The 25,036-nt window shown below is 38.5% G+C and overlaps 1 protein-coding gene across 1 annotated transcript in view; it reads right to left on the bottom strand.

Moving 5' to 3' along the window:
• Positions 1 to 25,036, bottom strand: part of LOC102970811 (amyloid beta precursor protein binding family B member 1 interacting protein) — a 98,799-nt gene that overhangs the window by 45,528 nt on the left and 28,235 nt on the right. Inside the window, exons 2-5 of the mRNA XM_042991261.1 lie at positions 15,490 to 15,561; positions 10,149 to 10,236; positions 6,266 to 6,558; positions 4,828 to 4,905 (exon numbers count right to left, since the gene is read on the bottom strand). Of these exons, the coding sequence (XP_042847195.1) occupies positions 4,828 to 4,905; positions 6,266 to 6,558; positions 10,149 to 10,236; positions 15,490 to 15,561 (531 nt within the window). The remainder of the gene's footprint in view (positions 1 to 4,827; positions 4,906 to 6,265; positions 6,559 to 10,148; positions 10,237 to 15,489; positions 15,562 to 25,036) is intronic.

Below are 25,036 nucleotides of genomic sequence, written 5' to 3'. Positions count from 1 at the left end.
CAGATAAAGACAAGTTCTGCCTATTCTGTTTGTCTAGGGTCTGTACTGGTTATTCACAGATGAGACTTACCACTATTAAAAAAGTGAAGGACTGGAGAAATGTTACATTTGGTAACATTTCTCCCTCCCCAAAAGTTTGGGTTAGGTTCTGAGCCCCTGAGAAACTGCCTCTCCTGTCCTACTTCCACCTAATTTGATCTCCAAAACGTTCTATAGGGAACAGGATGAAGAGCGCAATCTTGTGGATTGTTATGCAGAGTTACTGACAGAAACCCAGGGTATGGGTGGAGATAGAAATCTGGGTGAGGGGCCCGAAGGAACCACAAGTTAGCATATGCCTTCTTCTCAACAGTTGCACACTGAGAGTGAAAACATAAGACATCAGGGCAGCAAAAGTGCGTATCCTCTCCACAGGATCATTCAAATTAGACCTTTAGTCCAGGTTTGTCTGCAGAATACTTTTTCTCCCTTGAAAACCTATAAAACCTGTAGCCCAGAAACATCTTGTTGGAAGGTTGCTTTTTTCCTGTATGTTTGTCTTTTGATGTATTTAAAACGATAGGTCCAAGTGCCACAAAGTCAAAGAAACATTCATCTGACCTGAGGCATGAAGCATGGAGGGTTGTACAGAAACACAAAATCCTCAAATAGCGGGCTTTATTACGATTTATTTTCTGTGGAAGGCCTACCCACTGCTCTCTACTGAAAATTATTAGTATTTTTTTGTAAATATTTTTTAAGGTTATTTCTTTATTTTTGAGAGAGAGAGAGTGAGAGAGAGTGCATACAAGCGAGGGAGGGGCAGAAAGAAAGGGAGAGAGAGAAATCTGTCAGTGCAGAGCCCAGCGTGGGGCTTGAACTCACGAATCTTGAGATCATGATCTGAGCCAAAATCAAGAGTCAGATGCCTAACTGATGGAGCCACCCAGGAACCCCTCTGCTGAGAATTACTGATGTGGAGTAGCTACATGTCCTAAGAAAACACGGCCAACGTTAGAATTTAGAAGACTTAATCTCCATGATGGAAAAAATAATGATGTTTGACCACATTTCATTTTTGCTTAGGTATTCTTGAGAAAATAAAACATATGTTTGTGTTTTGTTTTGTTTTTAGATAGAGGGACAAAAACTGAATCACATAATTTCACAGTGATGAAACTTTTTTTAATTTTTTTTGGCAGAAGTTGCAAACTAAATTTAATCCACATGTAGTTATGAATGTCTACAATTACAGAACTTGGAAAATAAAGAAAAAAAACAAGAGAAGGCTGGCAACTTTTAGCAGGAAGAAATTGTATTTACTATTCTTCACAGCTTCTGTCACATTTACAAGCTGAAGAGTAGCTACACTAACACGTAATATTGCTACATCCCAGTTATGTGATTGAGCAAGCAGAGCGCTTTTCATATCTATACTGTTTGATACAGGATAGAATGATTCAAGAATGAAAAAAACCTCCCCTTTCTAATCTGTTACAGTAAGAACTTCATGATTTCTATCATTTCTTCTTTTTCTTTTGCAAGTTGTTAAATAAAAGAATATCCTAGAATCATATACATGATCCTATACATCATATACAAAGAAAATGATATACATTTTCTTTGATTCCATGATAAAATTGACACATGGAATTGCTCTCCTGTGTCACCGAGCTTTAAAGCAAATGAACAAACACATGAAGTTAGTGAGTGAGTCTGATCCCATTTCCAGTTCCAAAAGCTTTGTAACATAAGCTGTATGTACATCATTTGCAATCCAAAATGATGTCAACACTCTACAGAGTACTTGAGTACTTGAGTACTACAGAGTACTTCAGACTCCATTTCTATGTTGCAGACTATGTATGAGTACATCTTAGTCATGTTAGTAATGTACAAGTGTGTCTCTGTTATTTTCTTTTTTTTTTATTTTTTATTTTTGTCTCTGTTATTTTCTTAATGTTCTGTGCTCACAGGTTTCTGTTTTAAGGAACGTATCTGGAGTGTCTGAAATCAGACCAAACGTACAACTCAAACGTACAGAGTGGCTTTGTTTGACATCTTCGTTGAATCAAGACAGGTTGTGCACTGTGTTTACCGTTACAATTTACCTCACCTAAATTACGGTTGAAGTTCTCTGGCTTTCTGATACGCTGCAGGAAACAGCTGCTATCTCCTCCCAGTCTCTTAACCTCTAGTTGAAGCAAATCGACTGAGCAAGCTAGCTGTCCTACCTTTTTATCTAACAATCGACTTCTCTTTTCACTTCCCCTCTGAAAATATAGCCAATGTGGCCCCCCTTTCACAAACAGTCTGGTGTTTTAAAATAGTTTAAGTAATTGTGCATTTTCTTTGTACTCATTTCCTTCTGTGTTTTTACCCTACAGATAAAGTTAGTGACCCACTGTGGCCCACGTTTATGTCCAGGGAGCCACTGTGCTAATGTGGGCTGTAGAACAGGCCACCCTGCTTGTCATCCTTTCCAGTTTCCATGAAGTATCCAGGATGATCTCTGAAAACCAGATATTATCCCTGGTTAAAAACCCTCAAATGGCTTCCCAATGCACTTATACATTCCAGACTCTTCCTTGGGTCTGTGAGGCTGTGTGGCCTGGCCTGCCTCTCTGACCTCAACTCCTCCTCAACTTTCCCTCCTACTCAATGGCTCTCTGAACAATGGCCACCCAGCTTGCCCAGGACACTCCCCAACTGTGTGCAGGGGGAGCTGGCCTCTTCTTGCTGCCCAGGTCTTTGCTTAAGTGGTGTCTCCTCAGAGAGGCCTCCCCCATCACTAGGTCCACCTAGGAGTGGCTCAGGTACTCTCCATCACTTCTTTCTGCTTTACTTTCCTCCTAACACTTACTCCCCCTCTAGAATTTAACTCTACACAGGAAGAGACATGGCCTGAACTGGAGTATATCTGTAAACCCAGCACCGTTCTATGGGATGCAGATGTGTCAGTGAAGAAAACACAAAAATCCCTGGAGGAACTTCTGTGGGTGTGAGGAGGAGATGTAGGCAATAAATAGAAGTAGACAGTATGCTGGATGGTGATGAGCACAGAAGAGAAAAAGAAAGTGGGAAGGGGTGGGGGTAGTGGTGACGTGTGAGTGCAATGTCAGATCAGAAGGCCTCACTGAGAAGGTGACCAGACCTAGGAGAGGAACAGAGAAAACCCACCAGTATCTGGGGAAGAGCTTTTGAGGTAGGACACTGTCAAGTGCAAAGGTCCTGAGGCCAGAGCATTCCTCGAGTGTCTGAAGACCAATGGTGAGACCAGGTAGCAAGAATGGGGTAAGTGGTGGGGGACAGCGGGCAGCCAGACCATCTACGGGCTTTCAACTGCTGTGAGGATTGGGCTTTTTTTGTGTGAGATGGGGCACCATGGGAGGCTTTAGCATGGGAGGGGCAAGAAGACAGGATGGGAACTGGAGCACATGAGAAGCTGGTCTCAGAAACATGACAGCTCATCAACAGTTACAGGAAAGACTATGGACTCTATGTCACAGGTGCAGGCAGGCAGGAAGATAAATGTGTCAGGAGCTTATGGAACCTTCCTTCTGAGTCCTGCTATTTTCTCAGTGCAACAGGGAGCAACATCATTAGCTGAGAGAATGTGGATGTGGAAGGTATTGGAAGTTTTAAAGGACAGAACAGGTAGAAATCATTTCCTAGGTTAGTGGGAGAGTGCCTGCACTGTTGGGAAGCCTAGGCACTGGTGAGGGGCAGACTGAGTAGGAGGAGAGCTGGAGTTAGCCAGGGCTTAATGAGATGAGTACAAGGGGACAGAAGGGCAAGGCAGCTGAGGATGTATGATTCCAATAACTCAAACAGAATTTAATCACATGTAGAGAACTGGGAAGAATAATGGTAAAGAATTTCATGCATGTTTAGAATGAATGGAGCCAGACTGATCTGGGAAGACTTTCACACATGAACCTTGAATGTCTGAACCCAGGGATAGTCAAGGACTATTTACTGAATATTATTCAGCATGTATTGAACACTTTCATCCAAGGAACCCTGATACGTACTGCAGGAATATAAGGTCTTATGCTCTGTGAAAAGAACAATTTACCCAGCTAGAAGTAAGAAGTTCTTAAGTGGTCTCAGACATGGCATATGCTTCAGGAAGTGAAATAAGATTGTTTCATCTTTCTTCTAAGTTACCAAATCAACTATCATTAACACTTAGCTGTTATTAGGTATGCAATTCTACTGAGGTTAAATACATGTGTTTCTATGATAATGTAATATATGTGTTCCTGGAAAGCCTACAGTCTGCAGAAAACACACAAAGAAACTGCAGGCTTATTGGGAGAATAGGATTAGACAGATCACTCAAAATATATGCAACTTTGAACCCAGAGCACTAGTCAAAACATTTGAGATCTCAGGAAATAACCAGGACATCTAGGGCGGGCAGCGGGGCTGGAGGTTGCCTCAGGGGTGATGAAAAATGTACAAAAGCAACTGGGGAAATGCTGACTAAGGAAAAGCCAATGGAAGCGAAGCTCTGACCCAGTTAAGTGGGCCCAGAAGGTGGCACCACTTGCTATTACATGACAGCTGAGCAGAACAAGAGGGTGCCTCCAGGGGAGGGAGCCCTGGGGGTGGAAACTTGGAAACTTCCACATTTGTATTAAATAGATCCCTCTTTATCAATCACAAATGAGCCAACTGATGTCACAGAAAGAATAACTATGTAATTATCTGTCCTAAAATTAAAAAAAAAAAATTTATACCTATTTGGAAAACACCACTAGAAATTTTAGTTTTTTTTTTTTTCCCATTAAGCGTAAATGTCATTAACTTAACTGCCCCATGCAAAAGTGATTCATAGTTTACCTTCTTGACCTTGGCTTCCTTCAGTTTTTCCAATGCTAGCTTAATTTTATCAGCCTTGGCTAGGGCTGCTTCTTCTTCCTGTAAAACAGCAAGACATTCAACACCATCCACTAGAGAACAGCAGTGAGAAAGTACCTGGCCCATGGCTAATGTGTTAGTTACTTTATGTTGACAAAAGGCTGTGTTAGGAGGCACCGAATTTCACATTTGATTTTCAGAATTTAAATAACCATAACAAAAATGTTCAACCCAAAGATGTAGAATGCAGTCACTCTTTGTATCTTAGAAATAGTAACTTCAAAGATAAAATGAGGACTCTAAAAGAGCTTCACATATTTAGTCCACAGAAATCTCTGAGTGGCTCAAAGCTGGAGTCTAACCTGAGGAATCTACAGGTGGATCTCAAGGGATTTGAGTACTCTCTGAGATTATATACATTTTTCTGGATCAGCATACATTTTCTGCGAGTCTTAGTTTTTATTTGATTCCTAAAGGGGTCCTTAGTTTTCTAAAAGTTAAGACTCAAACTCAAACCTAAACTTATAATTCACCAAGAAAACACTGACAAACACATGTGAGCAGGCAGAAAAGAGAGTAAAATATTTTATGAGCCTGAAGCCCTTTATTTTTATTTTTTTTTATTTTAGAGAGAGAGATAGAGCACATGAGTGGGGAAGAGGGGCAGAAAGAGAGAGAGAGGGAAGAGAGAGGGAGGGGGAGGGAGGGAGAGGGAGAAAGAGAGAGAGAGAGAGAGAGAGAGAGAGAGAGAGAGGAAATAGAGAATCTCAAGCAGACTCCACACTCAGTGCAGAGCCCAATGTGTGGGCTCAATGCGGGTCTTAATTCTGTAACCCTGGGATAATGACCTGAGCTGAAATTAAGAGTTGGATGCTCAACTGACTAAGCCACCAAGGTGCTCCTAAAGCCCTTTGATTTTTGTAAGTAAATGTTCCACCCTCACTCCACCCAACTACGAGATTACCAATAGTTCATAGATATATTTGCTCTACTGAACAGGGTAGCCAAATTCAACAAAATTCCATTTAGTTCAATTCAGAAGTATGTGAGGAATGCTTTCAATTCTTTACATACTGGGCAAGCACCAGAGACAGAGACATGATATAAAATTGGTTGCACTGCTCATGCCAAGTTAATAAAACATTACCCTAAAAGGTTGAGTACTATCAGGGAGTGTCGCATACAAATATAAACTTAAGCCGAGCTATAATAATTCCTGAGTATGTCCCCAATATGTTCTTTATACACACCAATGTGTCTTCTTATGGAGGACTCTGGCTTTGCAACAAACGTACTCAGTATCCTTGTTTAAGTATCTCAGAAATTAGGTAATTATGAATGTAACTGTCATTTTGAAGAAAGTCAAAGACCATGGGTAGCAGAGGTCAAGAGTCCTGCCATCCCTGCCCCACACACTTACCTGAGAGAGAGGTTCAGGAGGTGGTGGCGGCAGTGGAAGGTCTAACATGGGATCAGCCGGCGGAGGTGGTAAATCATCCTCATACTGGCTAACACTAGTTACAGCAACATTTGCTCCGTAACCAAGAGCGGCTGCACCGCTGAAATCTGGTATGTTCAGGGGTGCTGGATGATTCTGATTCTGAGAAGGCTCTTTCTGTGCCTGGATTGTCCTCTGCTCGGCCTCACTTATGTCTGCTACCAGATCTGCCATGAGAGCATCTAAATCTTGGTCTTCCAGCGCATTTAAGGACTCTGATAGGAAAAATCACCACGTTAATGATCAAAGTAACAATTTCTACCTGGGAAAACAGAAAGAAGGCCATTTTTTAAAGAATTTTCATTTTTTAAATTAAATATTTATGTTTTAATTTACATCCAAGTTAGTTACCATATAGTGCAACAATGATTTCAGGAGTAGATTCCTTAATGCCCCTTACCCATTTAGCCCATCCCCCCATCCCACAATCCCTCCAGCAGCCCTCTGTTTGTTCTCTGTATTTAAGAGTCTCTTAGGTTTTGTCCCCCTCCCTGTTTTATATTATTTTTGCTTCCCTTCCCTTATGTTCACCTGTTTTGTATCTTAAAGTCCTCATATGAGTGAAGTCATATGATATTTGTCTTTCTCCAACTGACTAATTGCACTCAGCATAATGCACTCTAGTTCCATTCATGCAGTTACAAATGGCAAGATTTCATTCTTTTTGATTGCTGAGTAATACTTCATTGTGTGTGTGTGTGTGTGTGTGTGTCATTTTTAAGAAGGTCATTTTTAAGAGTGGTATTTGGGTACGGGTTGTCAGGGGCAGGGGGGTGTGGGAAACAGGGAGAGGCTGGCGAAAGAGTACAAACTTTTAGTTATAAAGATGAATAAGGTCTCAGGAACCAATGTATAACATGGTGACCATAGTTGATAATACTGTTATTTAACTGAAATTTGCTGAGAGAGTAGAATTTAAATATTCTCAACAACAACATGTGAGGTGATGGATGTGTTCATTTTTTTTTAATGTTTATTCATTTTTGAGAGAGGCAGAGTATGGGGGGGAGGGGCAAAGAAGCAGGTTCAAGGCTCTGAGCTGGCAGCACAGAGCCCAACGTGGGGCTCAAACTCACAAACTGCAAGATCATGACCTGAGCCAAAGTCAGACGCTTAATGGACTGAGCCATCCAGGCGCCCCTGTTGATGTGTCAATTAACTCTATGGAGGAAATTCTTCTATACGCACACATATATCGAGTCAGTTACAGCTGTACACTTTAAATGTATTACAATTTTGTCAATTATACCTCAACAAAGCTGAAGTTCTCCTCCACCCCCCACCCCCCAGAAAAGGAGAAAAACTTATTTTCTACCCTCACAGATTAGCTACAAAGTCAGATCCAAGCACATGATTAGTTGCCTAAATAGGAATTCTTGCATATTCTGGTGCAAGAGCTGAGAGTTTTAGAAAAGTAGGGGAGGGGAGATGTTGGAAACAGATGGAAGGGGAGTTTTCCCCAGGCCTTAGGAGAGCAGACAGAGTACCGATGATAAATCTATTTGGAAGAAAGTAGGTCCCAATCAACCGGGGTTTAGTATGCTTTGAGACTTGTGGTAAGGATAGAACTTCTGTAGGCACACCATCCAACTACGGAAACTCTCACATTCAAAGAAAGAGTGATTAATGATTATCAGCAGGAAATAAAGCACTAAGGAGGTTGAGAGGTAAAAAATAATTTTAAAGAACTGGGTTAAGTGGTAAATACTTCATAAGCCGGTGAGCTGAGAGTTAACTTTTAAAAAAGCACGGACACGGATTTTCAGAGTGAGGGTGAGGAAGGACAGTTCTCACTGGAATTTCTTCCATGTGTGATTGGTGATTGGACATGTGATCCTGAAAGCTGACAGACTGTGGGGCCTATGGGGGAGTGGTGTCAGTGAGCATTGTTAGAGGAGTGCTTTGGTAAGCAGGCATTCACTGGATGGCAAATGTAATGAACACAGGATGGGCATTATGGAAGGGATTCATGAGGAAGAAGAGTCACCTGCTACATGCAGGATGAAGTGGAATGAGGAAATGCAGCTTACTCAGCAACGACCATGAAGCTCTGTGAAATAATTTATTGCCAAACACCATCATAGTAAATACCAAGTAGCATATTATACTCATGCTGATAGTTCTAGTGTATAGCACTTGGACTCAAGTAAATGTGTAAAAAGGATTTATTTTCTTCTAAGCCATTTTTGCATATAACTTCTTCATAAAATTGAATTAATTTAAAAATTTTCAAAGAAAATATATGTAGAACAAATGAAGTATATTCATAATTTCTTAATGTCAGCAATTATGTTGTGACTGTTGCCATATGAGCAAATTATTTTAATCCTTTATAAAAATTTTAGGGACAGAGTTCCCATAACAGTTCTCATATTAACAATTTCTAAAGAAAATCATAACCTTAACTATATCAATACAGAAGTGAGCAATACAGAATTGAATGGGTTCTGTTCAGAAGTCTTTAACTCTCTGAATGACTTTGGGCAAAATATTTTTAACTTATTTTAGCAACATTTTAAGTGAAGACAGTAAAAAGCCTATTTCTTTTCTAATTACCAACACATTTAATTTTCAGTACACATAAGTAGTTTTTAATGGTTTTGTCCTCTACCCAAATTGTGCCTCATGGATATGTCTAATCTTCTAGTCTTAATGACATGAGTTTCTCGTGACTATACTTAAGCAATACTATATTATTGTGGGGATTCTTTGTTTCTGTCATTTTCAGTAATTTTTGGATACTAGGTACTGAGTGCTTAGAAGGCAGTAGTTGAGTCGTCTATAACTGCAGTATTGATTAATTCTTTTAATTGAACTGATTAAAGCACTCAGCCATGGTGAGTGTGATTAGGCAAAAACCCGCACTGTTCATATGTGCAAGTATATGTTATTTATTAATGTCAGACAGTTTACCAAGGTGTATTGCTTCTTTTGAAATGTCATGAATGTTACCATCACTCAATCTCATGATGGAAATAACTGCCAGGAATAGTTAAGTTTATATGGCAAACAGAAAAGAAGGGGGGAAAAGAAGTCAGAAGAAATGTATTATAATTTGTCCAGGTATAGGCATTGGCACCTAAAGGTTTATAAAAAAATTACTAAAAATAACAGAAACAAAGAAACCCAGTGGCAGAAAAAAACTTGGAATTCTGGATTTCTGTAACTGGGCTTCTCTATTACTTTGTTTTTCATTTTTTTGGTGGGTACTGCACGTCTTTGGAAAAGCTTTTTCAAGAGTTGCAGTGCATTCTCACTGGAAGCAATTACTACAAGATTCATTGTAGTTTTAAAAAGCACATGGGCTAAAGATTGTCTTCGTACTAAATAAGAAGACAGATTTTTGTTAATAAAATAATGTGATGATTTCAGGGAAGATAAAAAATAGAGCAAATACATATTAATTATATATCAATTAAAATATATTTTGAAGCACCCATACATATATTATCAAACATTCTGAAATGGATAGTTCATTATTATCTTTGAAGGGACATTTCCTTATTAATATTTTTTTATTCTATTGTAGCTTCTTACTCTTGGTTCTTAGTACTAGGAAGAAACTCCCTTTACTTAAAAAAAATTGCTTTGATACTCTACATAAATGCAGGATAGTATTCCCTTTCATTGTAGGCAAAAATATCTTTTTGGCCCCCCAATTTAATCCAAACACCATAAAACACAAGCCAAAATCCAGGAGTTTAAAATGTCCAGGTTCCTTACATTTTTGTTTTCAAATCATAGTTCTGTACAGATGTTAGTCATTGTTATGATTTCAAATTACTTAAGAAATTATTTTGCTTACCATTTAAATCCTTAAAACCCACACTGTAGTTGAATTCAGCTCTGGGTGGTTTGGGGTCAGGAGGAGGAAGAGTGTCAACTCCTAAACTCTGTGAAAATAGATCCCCGTCCTCAAAGTTATTTACCACATTAACATGTCTGCAGTATATTTTAATCATTAAGACAAAACCATTTATTGTTTACACATTTTCTTTCTAAATATGTTCTTTGAAAACTGTATTCTTACATGAAAAATGCTTTATGTGATTTTTTACCCCTACAGAAAATGACTACTTCAAAATGGTTCTACAAGGTATACCTTGAAACAGCAGGTCAACATAGAATGATGAGCATGAGATAGTTAATTTTCAGGAATAACAGATAAATCTCCTGTAATGGTGCATTTGTGACACATATCGTGTGTAATTCTTGTAAGGACTTAAGTAACGACATCAAAGAAAAGGAATGTCTAGTCACTTGGAAGATCAAAGTTGTTTCAGGATGAATCTGCCAGTACATAATAAAATATTATGCTTTTTCTTTTTTTAAACTGTTTTTATTTATTTTTGAGAGAGAGAGAGAGAGCAAGAGCTGGGGAGGGGCAGAGAGAGGGAGACACAGAACCCTGAAGTAGGCTCCAGGCTCTGAGCTGTCAGCACAGAGCCTGATGCAGGGTTTGAACTCGTGAACCTCTAGATCATGACCTGGGCTGAAGTTGCACACAATCCACTGAGCCATCCAGGCGCCCCTATGCTTTTTCTTATCTAATAAAACTCTTATTAAAAATAAATTAAGACAGAATAAGTTATCAATTTTGTAAATAAAAGCTTTGGATTGAAAAGGTGACTTCCTCCATGATTTGAAAGCTATATTACACATACAATCTAAATTTCCAAAAATGTTTTTATGTCTATAGTTTAAGAGGTGATTTCCCCCATCCTGCAACATGAACATGTTCATGATAGTAAGTGCATCCTTTGATGTTAATTGGGTTTGGTAAATAATATCCTTGTTCATGTCTTAGATGTCCGAAGGAAACGAATCATTATACGTTTGAGAATAAAACAATGGAATATCCTCAATTATAAGTAGAAACAAAAAAAGACCATTAATTAAGAAGTTAAAAAAATTAACCCAAGCAAGTTAGTATTAAGGATAAAGTATAAGGAAAAGTGACTGCAGACCCAGAATTCATTCTGAAAAACAGAATAAGCAAAACTGTGGAGAAGAGAGGAAGTTGATTGATTAAACATTGGGGCAAATACCAGAACAAAGAAAAGTACAAAGAATTTCATCAATGAGCTCCTTCACCGTGACTAAGAAGTCTAACATCACAATTAGGGTAGCTGATTAATCTTTGCTCAGGACATAATCACCATGCTATTCAAAGAAATCAGAAGTAGTTCTCTAACAAAATATTAATACATACATGTGTGATAAAACAGGCTTCCAGTTAGAGAGAAGGAAAAAAAGAAAGGTAATTGATTTCCAGAAGGAGTTCCCTTTATCCTAGGAAAGTCACTCAAAGCCCAAAATGAAATAAAGAATGTAGCATGTTCTCTACGTGTCTGGTGTGGCCTGTGAATGATTTTAGGTGGTATACAAAAACGCAATGAAAATTTAAATTATTGGGTATCTCCTTTGGATGTCTGAGAAAAAATCAAATTAGAACATCTACTTGAGACAGAGTTTAATTTTAAAAACCAATTAATGACAAACATTAAGAAAATAATAGGACAGTGGGTTGCAACATGACAAAAATCATGAAAGTGATATGTGAATGAGTAAAGATTGAGAACATTGCTCTGTACTCACTAACCTTAAAAATCATATGCTTCAGTGTGTATTTCATCAGATATTGTATAATGGTGACTTTCTAATTCTTCATTCCTTTTCAATGTTTAATTGGAACTTTACTATATTTTTTATTTTTTTTAATGTTTATTTATTTTTGAGACAGAGGGAGACAGAGTGTGAGTGGGGGAGGGGCACAGAGAGAGGGAGACACAGAACCTGAAACAGGCTCCAGGTTCTGAGCTGTCAGCACAGAGCCCGATGTGGGGCTCGAACCCACGAACCGTGAGATCATGACCTGAGGTGATGTCGGACGCTTAACCAACTGAGCCACCCAAGTGTCCCTGGAACTTTACTATAAAGAAGAACTTTCTCTCACCAATTATTTGTTTAGTCTGAAATATAGTGTAACTAAGACTATAGAAAGACTAAAGCAAATGCCTGGTTCTTTCTCTTTATTTATCAATTTTCAGAGTGGTAAGTTAATGCTCTGTCAATTTCCAATGGTGACCAACAGTTTTGTTTTTGTTGTTTTTATTTATTTTTGGTATCAATATGAATTCAGAATTTATTTATTTGTTTTTTTCCATGTAGGTATTTAAACTTTTTATATATGTATTTCCTTCTTTCTTTCATGGCTTGGGGGTGTCATATCTTGCTTAGAAAAGCTACCTACATCTTAAGATTAGATAAACATTTTTCTCATGTTTTCTTCTATGGATATATTTCATATATTTAGATCTCTGATGCATGGAGCTCATTTTGGTGTAAGGTATGAAGAAGAAATTCAGCTTTTCATTTTCCAGACACTATTCCAACACAATTTATTAAATATTTCCTTTTGCTACTTATTTAAAATGCCACTTTTATCATATTTTAAATTCTTGTATATATTTGGATCTAAATCTGTTTCATGAATCCGTCTTCATGTATCATTACCTCTTCTTTTTCATATTTTCCTGGATATTTGTATATTTAAATTTTTGTCATACAAATAGTGGAAATGGCTTGGCTCCCCTTCTGCATAAAAAATCCAGTCAGTATATATACTGGTTTCTAGCTTTTATGTCTCTCTATGCATAGATATACATACATAAACATAATTTCTATATACACAAATATACATACATATGTAAACATATATATATATATATACATACACATGCATATAACACACATAAGTGTATATATAGAGAGAGACAGAGGGAAATGATAATGCAAATGGAGTAACATGTTAATGAGCTATTTGAAAGAAAAGTAAATGGGAATTCTTCGGCTTTTGCTTGTTTTTTTAATGTTTATTTGGGAGAGAGAGAGACCGTGTGCATGTGCACACTTGTGTGTTTGTGTGTGGCGGGGGGGCAGAGGGTGAGAGGGAATCCCAAACAGGATCCATGCTCAGCACAGAGCCTGACATGGGGCTCAATCTCATGACCATGAGATCATGACCTGAGCCAAAATCAAGAGTTGGATGCTTAACTGAGACACCCAGGTGCCCCAAATGGGAGTTCTTTGTATTATTCTTTCAACTTTTCTCTAAGCTTAAAATTATTTCAAAATAAAAAAGTTAAAATCACCTTAATACATTTTAGTTTCCTTTAATTTTGCTCTTTTGGGAAATTAGGAAGCATATGGTTAATCCAACCATCTCAACCACACTGCAGTTTCAAATAATAGAGTATGTACAAAATTCACAAATGAGGATTAAAATACAGCTTTTCTAATGGCCCAAAAAATACCCAGTAAGGTCAAAGTGCACTTGATAATGGCTGAAATGAAGCCTAGATTTTAAACTCAAGGACAAAGTGGGGCTTTTTGTTTACTGTGAAATCTTGAGGCCTACCTGTTGGGAGAAGTGTATTAGCCAAGCAAGCCCTGTGACTACATCCACATGAGCACAATAAAGAAAGGGAAAACACCAGAAAGGCCTGGAGTGGAGGCGGGTTCAAGACACTACAAGGGGTCCTGTCCCCATTCCTCAGTTAGAGTAACAACACTCAGCTGTGGTCCTGTGAAAACCCCAGACTGCAACCAATCAGAACAATCACTCCTCCAACTGGAGCAGAAGTGAGTGAATGAATGAAGGGAGACCACAGATGGTCACTCAACCCTTCCCTTTCGGGGCCCATGTTTAGTCCCCTCCTTGACAGGAGTGTGGTTACCATCCTAACACTCACTGTTAATCAGCACCCCTTTCATCTTAGCTTAGTGTCTCATATTTTGTTTCTTCCTTCATAGTGTCTAAGCTTTCTTGAATTTTACACAAACTTTAAGTAGGTGCTAACTAAAATTGATTTGTTTTTCCTGAAATAAATGTTTTTTAAAACACAGACTATTCTTAATTTATTTTTGGAAAACTTTCAGATCTCTTATTTAGGAATACTGGATTATTCTTATTATAATATTTTATGTGAAAAGTGATGAGCTGACTATGCTCTGAATCAAAGAAGCATTTATTAGAACACTATAAGACATGCTAATGCTTACCTGACTTTGTAACCTGGGTCACTGGCCCTCAGGTCAGCAGCCCCCTGGGCTCCAATTAGCCCAAAATAGGGGTTATCTGAGTTAATCTAGTCCTGGTTCCAGTAGTTTTTTTCTAGATGTGAAGCTGCCTCGGTGGTCTTTATGCTACTCTGAGAGGACTAAGTTCTTCTAGTCTAATCAGAAGCCATGATAACTTCCACTCACCCTTTAAAATGTAGCATTCCTTCAAAGATTGGTAAAGAATCTTTACTAAAAATTCTTTAAAGATTCAGGTGATTTTCTTGGCTAGTCTTTTTTTTTAATGCGTATTTATTTATTTTGAGAGAGTGTGCGCATGAGTCAAGGAGGGGCAGAGACAGCTGGAGAGAGAGAATCTCAAGTAGGCTCTGTGCTGTCAGCACAGAGCATGATGCGGGGCTTGATCTCACGTGCCGTGAGATCATGACCTAAGCTGAAATCAAGAGTCAGATGCTTAACTGACTGAGCCACTCAGGTACCCCAAGCTTGGCTGGTCTTGGCTAGTAACTGCAGGGGAAATAGTTCAGTGATGATGGTTTTGAAGGTTTACTTGGGAAAAATTCCTCTATTGGCTAAATATTTCAACATGATGAGCATGGGAACTGCCATAACAGAACATATATGTGACCAATGTATTCAATTAACTGAACTCCGAGGATATAATCAGGAAAACAGCTTTGTTTTATTCCCCACCACTATTATAGTTACGTAAATTACATACAATACTGTCAATTTCCAGTTGTTCTTTTAAAAAAATTTTTTTTTTAACGTTTATTTATTTTTGAGACAGAGAGAGACAGAGCATGAATGGGGGAGGGTCAGAGAGAGGGAGACACAGAATCCGAAACAGGCTCCAGGCTCCGAGCCTTCAGCACAGAGCCCAACGCGGGACTTGAACCCACAGACCACGAGATCATGACCTGAGCCGAAGTCAGCCGCTCAACCGACTGAGCCACCCAGGCGCCCCCAGTTGTTCTTTTTTTAAAGATAGCTCTCTCATCATATTAAAATCAAATACTGTAAACCCATCTTTTACTAATTTCAAGTTAAAAAGAGGATCTTACCTGGGTCAGGAGATCCATCTCTCCCAGCAAATTGCTGAACATTTGGTCTATATCTTCATTTGACTCACCCATCTGAAAAACAGAAAAAAAAAACACGCAGATGTAAGCAATCTAATAAAAGCCTGGTCCCTGGATAATTGTCTCATCTCTTTATTTCCCCAAGAGCTGTATCCATGGACAAGTAAGTCGAAAAGAGAAGGCTATGGAGAGAAAGGTTCCTTGCAGCCCGAAATTCCATCCCTGACCTCTCTCCAATCTGCTTGGTCCAAGACTCAACCAAGCCCTAGGCACTTTGTCAGAGCGACAATTAGACTCTATTACTCTATTTTCTCAGACCAAACTAGTCTCCATGGGTCCAAGTGGACAAAGTGGGTAGCTAAAAAATCGGGATGGCCAGGAAGGGCAAGGAAGGGGACTTCAACAAGAGATGGCCACGAGACCATGGAACTAGCACATTCCTAAGTAGCAGACACACCTGAAAGAATCAAGTGTACATGCATGTAGGCAGGGAGGCATATATTTGAATCCAAGGAAGCCATTCAGTAAATGCTTGGGGTCAGACCACGCAAGGTAAGGAGGTGTGGGGCTGTGTGTAAAAGTCTGAGTCAGGGAGGATGCAAACACAGCATCAGTGAACAGAGATGGGATAACAAAGAGGGAAGATCTCATTTTAGGTAGGTTGTTGGGCTGTATTTATCACAGTCTGAGAGGGAAAGACTGCTGCAGGCAGGTCCTGCCTCTGGTTGGGGAGGGGAGCAATAACAGGATCCACTCACAGGTGGTTTCAATCCCTCCCAGTTGCTTCCAAAACATTTGAACCACACCCTCCCTTCTTTAAATTACCTATAACATGGAGAAAAGAAAGTATGTCAACAAAGTACTCACACACTGTCCTCTCAAACAATTCATCTGGTATTCAAAATCTTGTGATGGATGATTCATTTATTACTTTAATTTTTAAATGTTTATTTATTTTTCAGAGAGAGAGAGAGAGAGAGAGAGGGACACACAGAATCCAAAGCAGGCTTCAGGCTCTGAGCTGTCAGCACAGAGCCCGATGCAGGGCTCAAACCCACAAACCAGAAGACCATGATCTAAGCCAAAGTTGGACGTTTAACTGAGTGAGCCACTGAGGCACCCCCATGTATTACTTTAATAAGAGGAAATTAGCAGGATAAACAACAAAATTCCAGAAATACCCATGTGAATTTATTTTCATCAGGATGTTATGCAGTACAATGTGACAAAATAAAAAAATCCTTCAGATGAATTATTATTAACAGGGAAAGTTAGGAGTGTTAAGAGTATCGTGGTGAACATTTCATAACATATATAATTGTCAAATCACTATCTTGTACACCTGACACCAATATGATATGCAAACTATATTTTTATTTTAAAAAGAGTGTTAGCATTAATACATTTTAAATCTTTCATAAGAGAAAAGTAATCCACTCAGAGTAGAAAAAATAAATTTATTTGCTGATCTGAAAAGTGCCTTCCAGTGTTACAAAAAAAAACTCATAGAAAACAAAGATGATATTAATAAAAAGAACACTGCCATTAATGATTTCTCTTAAATCATTAAATTTGGAAAAACACTAAAATGATGAAGATAAAGTTTTGGAAACAAATGTGACAATGATGAATCAGAAAAACCCATTGAGCCCAAAGACCTTAGTTTCTCAGCCTGTAGACACCACCCATACATAGCGGGCTAAGGACATGCCAGAGTGAATCACACACCTAAGATGGAAATAACTCAAAACAACAGCATTCTCATGACCTCTGCTGAAACTCTTCCTGTGTTCATCTGGTAAAAATCTTTCCCCCTGCCCTTTCATTCCTTTTTCCTAGAGTCTGTTGGTATTGGATTATTAAAAGGAGTCAACCTCAAAATCAGGCTGTAAATCTGCTATTGAATGAATCACAGTTTAAAAGAGTTTGTAACCTTGGTGAAAATAATGAGACATTTGAGTTAAGGGCCTTTTTAACATAAGTTTGGACTGGAGAGGCTGGGTGGCTCAGTCAGTTAAGCATTGGACTCTTGGTTTCAGCTCAGGTTATGATCTCACAATTTGTGAGTTTGCACCCTGCAATGGGCTCTGCACTGACAGGTATGGTGCCTGCCTGGGATTCTCTCTCTTCCTACTCTCTGTTGGCCTCTCTCAAAATAAATGAACTTAAAAACATAAAGAAAACATAAGTTTGGATTAATCTGCAAGTTCAACCATCTTACATATTTACCCTCCCTACAAGAAAACCTTATTTTTGGCATAGACAGAATAAGAGTTACAGGGATATATATGTATGTATATAGTGTATACACATACGCACACATCTAAGCACATGAAAAAATAGGGCTGCATCTATCTGGATCTGTGGTATCCTCCAAAGGTCAAAATCAAGATTAAAAAGACAGAGAGCCAAAGAGAGAAAGAGAACACCCAGCCCTGATAGCTCAGAATGTTATTTGGGTCAGCAGTCCAAACGAGCAGGGGTGGAGCAGCCTTACTGAGGCAATGGATTGCAAAACAAGCAATGTGCACATCATGATTGGGTGGAATTAACATCTTTTTGTGAGTATGTAATTTTTGAGTTCCTTTTGGGTCTGGGGAAGAATGACAAACTGTTAAGAAAAACTGGAATAATACTTTACCAAATAGATTTGTTTTGATTTTTTTTTTTTTCATGGAAGGAAGGGAGTAGCTAGAAGAGGGGTGGGTCATTGAGGATGCACACTCAGACTGAAATTCTACGTTAGAGAATCCCTGAATGACAACAGAATTTCCCATAATGCTCAGTATTTCCTTAAGGCTCAAATTTCTAAGCTTCAGTTTTTATCCTCAAGTAGTTTCTCTTCTCCATGTATATAAATTTTTTTTAATATTTATTTTTGTGAGACAGAGAGAGAGAGAGGCACAGAGAGAGGGAGACAGAATCTGAAGCAGGTTTTGCACTGTCAGTGGGCTTGAACCCATGAACTGTGAGATCATGACCTGAGCCAAAGTTGGACACTCAACCGACTGAGCTACCCAGGTGTCCCTGTTCTCCATGTATATAAATCTCATAGATAACATTCAAATATACATATTTGAAAATCTATCCACACAATGGATTAACAATTCCAGCCATAATTTTGGGCCTAGATCAGGACAGATCTTACTTTATCTGTCAGAGTAGTTTGCCTCAAAATAGCCCATCCAGTATCTTAAGGGCAACTTCTATCATTATTGCCCTTCTGGCGCATTCTCATCCCACATGCCCTAACTTGGCTAATAGTCATTATTCACTTATTAGTCCGATTTAGAAACCTTGGCCTAGTCCTTGACTCCTCCCATTCTTCCATCTAATAGTAAAAAAAAAAAAAAAGAAAAAAAAGAAAAAAAAATCCTGTTGGTTTTCTCCTGTAGAGCCCTCTCCTTTCCTTCATCCTCACTATCAAGCCATGGTTCAGCCCCTCATCAGCTCATCCCACCTCCAGCTTCCTAGATCCCCTGCTCAAGCCTCACTACTATCACTGCAAATTGGATGAATCTGAAATGCAGATTTGAGTGTGTCACTCTTTTGCTTAAAACCATGCCATGGTGATCATGATGAAGTAAGTGCAAAGAGTTCAGGTCTCAGCCTATCTTTCAAAGTCCTTCATAGCAGCCCTTGACATTGTCTGAAGAGGCTTTAAAAAATTCTCTTTGCCTTTGTATATGCTTTCCTATCCCTGTATCCTTCATAAAATCCTAGTTATTCAAAATCCAGCTCTCATGTCAACACTTCAATGGTATCTTCATAGCCAGCTGGTAACCATATCTGTAAATCCTGGCCCCAACAACAACCTTGATAAGGTATTTCACCTTCTTAGGTTTGTTTCCTTGTCTGTAAAATAAAAGGAATAACATGTGATTCATAGGATTGTTGACATTTTGCAAGATACTATATGGTTCTTGGCATAAGCACTCAGTAATAGCATTTACCATAGTGAATTATGCTCTTTTTTTAAAAAAAATGTTTTATTTATTTATTTTGAGAGAGAGACCGAGTGAGTAGGGGAAGTGCAGAAAGGGAGGGAGAGACAGAATCCCAAGCAGGCCCCATACCCAGTATGGAGCCAGAAAAGAGATTCAGTCCCATGTGAGATCACAACCTGAACTGATATCAAGAGCTAGATGTTTAACCGACTGAGCCACCCAGGCTTCCCAAATCATGCTTTTTTGTTACTGTGTTTGAACGTGTTTCCAGACTGGGAGCTGTTATTAAGTAAGGATCAGATCTCATTCATCTTTGTGTTTAAAAATGCTTTGGGGGCACCTGGACGGGCCAGTTGGTTAAATCTCCAACTCGATTTCCCATCAGGTCATGATTCTTCCTAGTTCATGAGATCGAGCCCTGAGTCGGGCTCCACACGCTAACAGTGCGGAGCCTGCTTGGGATTCTCTCTCTCCCTCGCTCTCTGCCCCTCCCCCACTCGTGTGTGTGTGTGTGTGTGTGTGTGTGTGTGTGTGTGTGCGCGTGCACACACGTTCTCACTCTCTCTGTCTCTCAAAATGAACAAATAAACTTAAATGCTTTGTTGAAAGCCTAGAGAGAATAAATAACCTCCCAGCCTAGTGGGAAGAAGTGAGCTAAGGCTGAGGTCTCAGACCACACAGAAAACTCTATTAATCCAGCTTCTATGCCCAGACGTGGATCCTGCTGCATTGCACTCAGACATGCGACATTCCAGGGCTGGACAGTCCTTGGGAGGTCACTAAGTCCCAGGATTCCTTTAACTATCAAGACATTTAAACAGAAAGTCTGCTTCTAAAGCTGCTGTCACAGCTGTAGGATTGTGGAACCTCACTCACTAGAGCAACAGTTCACTTTTTTTAGTGCTAAATGAATGAAAACTGAAATTTATACCAATAAAACTCTATTGGTAAACACAAAGGTTTCATTGGGGCTTATATATACTTAGGCCTCAATCAGTTTTCATGCTCACAATTTTTGCTGCTTTGAGAAAAATCTAATAGCTATCAGGCAATTTGGGTGACATTATCAATGGCATTCTTTCTTATCTAATTAAATTTGAAGTCAGTTAATGTTTCAAGCAGTAGATTAATTAACCAGTATTTAATAAGAAAAAATAAGTTATGTCTTCTATCTTATTTATTTATTCACATTATATATCTAACTAATTTTAACCATATAAACATAGATTTATACCATAATTCTGAATGAAAATGTAACAGCTTAATTATATAGTAATATATCAGGTTATCTCTTAGCACTTTAACATATAATTAATATATATGTGTTTTGCTATTTACATATAATTATCTGCTTCTGGACTGCACTGGGTTTCAAAATAGAGAATAAATAATGTGTATGTGTGTATTTGATGATGCTATATTTTTTATTTTTCATGTATTTAAATGTGAATTTGCTAATCTGTAAAATAAAAATGAACACACATATGAACATGTTCAAGTACTCCCCTCATATATGTTATACTCTCTTGCTGTGAAATGAGTTTTGAGCATAATAGTATTAAAGGGGTTATTTGATATATTTAAAACTAAAAGATTTACTCATTATATATACAATTTTGAATATTAAACAAAATTGATAATAATACATTTACAAGCATTTTTCATAAAATTGTACCTTTCACAAAAAGTAGTTTTAAAAAAAAGCCTTAAAAAGGTCTTTAAAAAAGTGCTCCTAACAACTTCTGTATAAAATCAAAAGGTTAAGATTTTTTTCCTTGTGATTATCAGTTCTTGGCTTTACAGAAACGATGTACACGGTGGCAGTCAGCATCAGTGAAGAACCTTGTGTTATACACATTTTTTATAAGGTGCTTTTGTCAAATGCCTGCTTTCTTGTAAGCACCAGATCAAGGTATAAATTTGTAGATGGGTCTAATCTGAATGCTTCAAAGCTCACCTTTTCAGCTATGCTCTTAGCTACGTCTAATCTTTACATGAATTTAGATACTGGTACCAAAAACAGAATGGAAGAATATCTTTTAGTAAAATTAAAATAATAAAATAACTAGGGATGAATAAAATATTACTTTCCAATCATTAAAATGAATCGATTAAGTTCAGACAAGTTAGAATTGGTCTCCAAAATTCCACCAGAACAGATGCTTTCTCTCTCTGTTCTGTGCATGGCTGTGGGTTGAGAGAGAGACGAATCTCCCTGTTCCTTCACCTGCATGATGATCATAACTATTCACACACAATTACGTGTTCTCCCTCTGTGCCACAAATTGTTCTTGTGCTTTACATGTACTGACTGATTAGATCCATCCTCACAACCACCCTGACAGGACACTTTTATTTTCCCTATTTTATAGATGAGGAAACTAAGGCTCCTAGAGGTTAAGTAACTTGCCTGAGGCTACACCATTCAAGTCAGTCAAGAAGCATTTATTGACCCCAGACACTGTTAACAAACATCTGGAAGAGTTTTCCACAACAGTATTTCTCTTCGTCTATGTGTCAAGGATTAAATATCCAGACTTTATCTACTTACTGTATGTCTTCTTATTTTGGAGACAGTTAAAAATGTTTGCATCTTTGCATTGAGGTTGTAATTTTTTAACTTTACATGTTATCTTGGGTTTCTTTGTGCAGGTAAGCAATGCTTTGAGTCTACAGCTAGATTACCAGAGCCTAAATATAACTAGAATTAATAAGAAAAAAGAGTTGAAAAATTAGAGGCTCTCTGTCCATATGAATTGGCTTTGGTATTTTTTTTTATTATTTTTTAAAAAAATTTTTAATGTTTATTTATTTATTTCAGACAGAGGGACAGAATGTGAGCAGGGGAGGGGCAGAGAGAGAGAGAGGCAGACACAGAATCCTAAGCAGGCTCCAGGCTCTGAGCTGTCAGCACAGAGCCCAACACGGGGCTCGAACTCACAAACCATGAGATCAACGACCTGAGGTGAAGCTGGACACCCAACCAACTGACCCACCCAGGCGTCCCTGGTATTTTTATTACTTTTAAATTAAAAAAAAAAATAGCAGGCCATGTTCCTTTTTTTTCCAAGTGAAAAAATCAGCCTACACAATTACAGATATCAAAAAAGAGAAAATTAAAAAAAAAATTCTGTTAATTACAGGGATCACACTTAGTATGGAATAAGGAGTGTAGAATCCAGAAGATCCCAAATGCTGGTGGGAACTATGACGTGACTAGTGTACAGTATGATTGGAAACTAATTGACAATATTGAATTTTACCTGATTCCTTCAGTGTAGTTTTTTTGCAAAATGCAATGAAAGCACTTATCAAGAGGAAGTGGTTCACGGAACAACACAGCACATGGTTAAAGGTTCTTGCAATGTTTGGGGGAGGGGGGAAGCTGAAGCTTCTGTGTAACATAAAACAGGAAATAGAAGCATCTCTAAATTACACATAATATCAAATAACACTCAACAAACATCTAAGATGAATAAATCTCTCAGTCAACTTAATAGGCTTTATACAGTACACCTGAATAAGTGAAAATTTTAAGCAATAAGCTAACAGTTACTAAGTTAATAGGATAATCACTATGATCACATGAACAATACAAACCAAACACAACAATCATTCACAAAGGAAATTCTTGTGCATGTTGGGGATATGCATATATATGGTAATGCAAAAGGAACAGTCAAGACAATAGGATTCTTCGGTAAGCAATACTGTGATGGCAAGAGTTCAGTGGAAAAAACATCTGTAAATGAAAAAGGAAACATGAAATGATGTGCTTTATTTCAATAATTTAAAAACCACTATGGAGGTGCTTGGAAAAACCTTAGAATTTGTCACAGTATACACACACACATACACAGAACATGAGATGGACTACCATATTTTTTTAAAGTATGATTTTTAAATGTATTTATTTCCAAATTGCTTTGCTTTTGAGTGAATGCAGGGTGGAGAAGGGCAGGGTGCTGCATTATGCTAAGTTAAGTTCCAGGGTAGGTGAAAAGTGAGATGGCTGTAAAAACCCAAAAATATTCAATAGGATAAGAAGTAAACAGCATGTGACAAGGGAAACAAACTCGTATGAACTCAATATTTTCACTTCCATCTGTCCAGATGGCTTTTCTGTATCTTGGGGAGACAAATTGTAGACTATTTTTTACTTGGATATACATAGGCTGAAAAGGGAATTTTAAAATCTCGAGATTTTTCTCAAGTTGCCTTTTAATCCTATTTTGAGTATCCATATAAGGAATGGGGATCTGCTTTTGTATTTGGGATCCACTGTGACATCAAACTAAAGTAACAACATAATTTAGGTTTTTATAAGAGACAAAAATAGAAAATATTCACTAATTTGTAGATAAAAACAATGGATATTAATTTTCATACAGAAAACTCCTGTGAATATTTCTCTATACTCACCATCTCCTACTCATCTGGATTTTCTCCTAAATCTATCCCACCATGGCTGAATGTTTGTGTCCCTCCAAAATTTATATGTTGAAACCTAATCCCCAATGTGATGGTGTTTGGAGGTGGGGACTTTGGGAGGTAATTAGGTCATGAGGGTGGAGCCCTCATGTTGGGATTAGCACCCTTGTAAGAAAAGACACAAGAAAGCTTGTTTCCTCTCTCTGCTTTTTGCCATGTGAGGATACCAGAAGATGGCCATCTGCAAACCAGGAAGAGGGCTCTCCTCAGACACCAGGTCTGCTGTTGCCTTGATCTTGGACTACCTGGGTCCAGAATTATGAGAAATAAATGTTTGTTGTTTAACCCACCTAGTTGCTGGTATTTTTGTTACAGCAGCCCAAACTGACCAAGACATATCCCAACAAGGACTTTCATGTTGCTAAATCCAATGGTTAACTCTTAGCATCTTAAACAGCATTTATCATCATTCATTGATCACTCTCTCTTAGAAATATTCTTTTCATCTGGCTTTCATAAAAGCTTTCCTTCCTGCTTTGCCTACTAACAGAGGACGACTGACTTGAAGCTAATAAAGCTTAAGCTTCAGGGCTCCTCATTTGTAAGTCCCTTGTAAGACTGTATTTCTCTCCCAGCACCCCAGCAGCATGGAACACAGTTATGGTGGGAGATCATCCTTGTCATGGTTCCAGGGCTTAGAATGGGGCCAATGGGTGCCAGCACTACCTCCAGTTCACTTGGACTCCAGCAAAAGCTGGATCCTTAGTAGATCTCATGGACTATGGACCCCATCGGTTCCGAGGAGAAGATGTGATGGAGACATTGTTCTGCTCTGCTCCTTGCATGGGGTCACCTTGACTGAGGCTTCCTGGCCACCTTATATTATCTCCAGGACCAGCCTAGCAGTTGGGAGGTAGCAAGAACTGATGGCTGTATGGTCCTGGCTGAGCTGGACCAGCTGCTTCCTAGGCCACTGGGAGCCATGGGGTGCCATGCCATATCTAGTGACAGCAAATACCTCAATTCTCTGAGGTCTTTCTCCTGGGTAAGACACAGTGTCACAGTAAGAAACCACAGAGGAAGTTACAGATGAGGCCTTACCACAGAGAGCTTTGAGACCAAGATATACTTTTTCTAAACTATCAAAAATA

This window comes from Panthera tigris, chromosome B4 (genome assembly GCF_018350195.1).
Source record: "Panthera tigris isolate Pti1 chromosome B4, P.tigris_Pti1_mat1.1, whole genome shotgun sequence".
Taxonomy (NCBI): domain Eukaryota; kingdom Metazoa; phylum Chordata; class Mammalia; order Carnivora; family Felidae; genus Panthera; species Panthera tigris.
The sequence above is the reverse complement of the archived record's forward strand: the minus strand, read 5'-3'. Positions and strand labels throughout refer to the sequence as shown.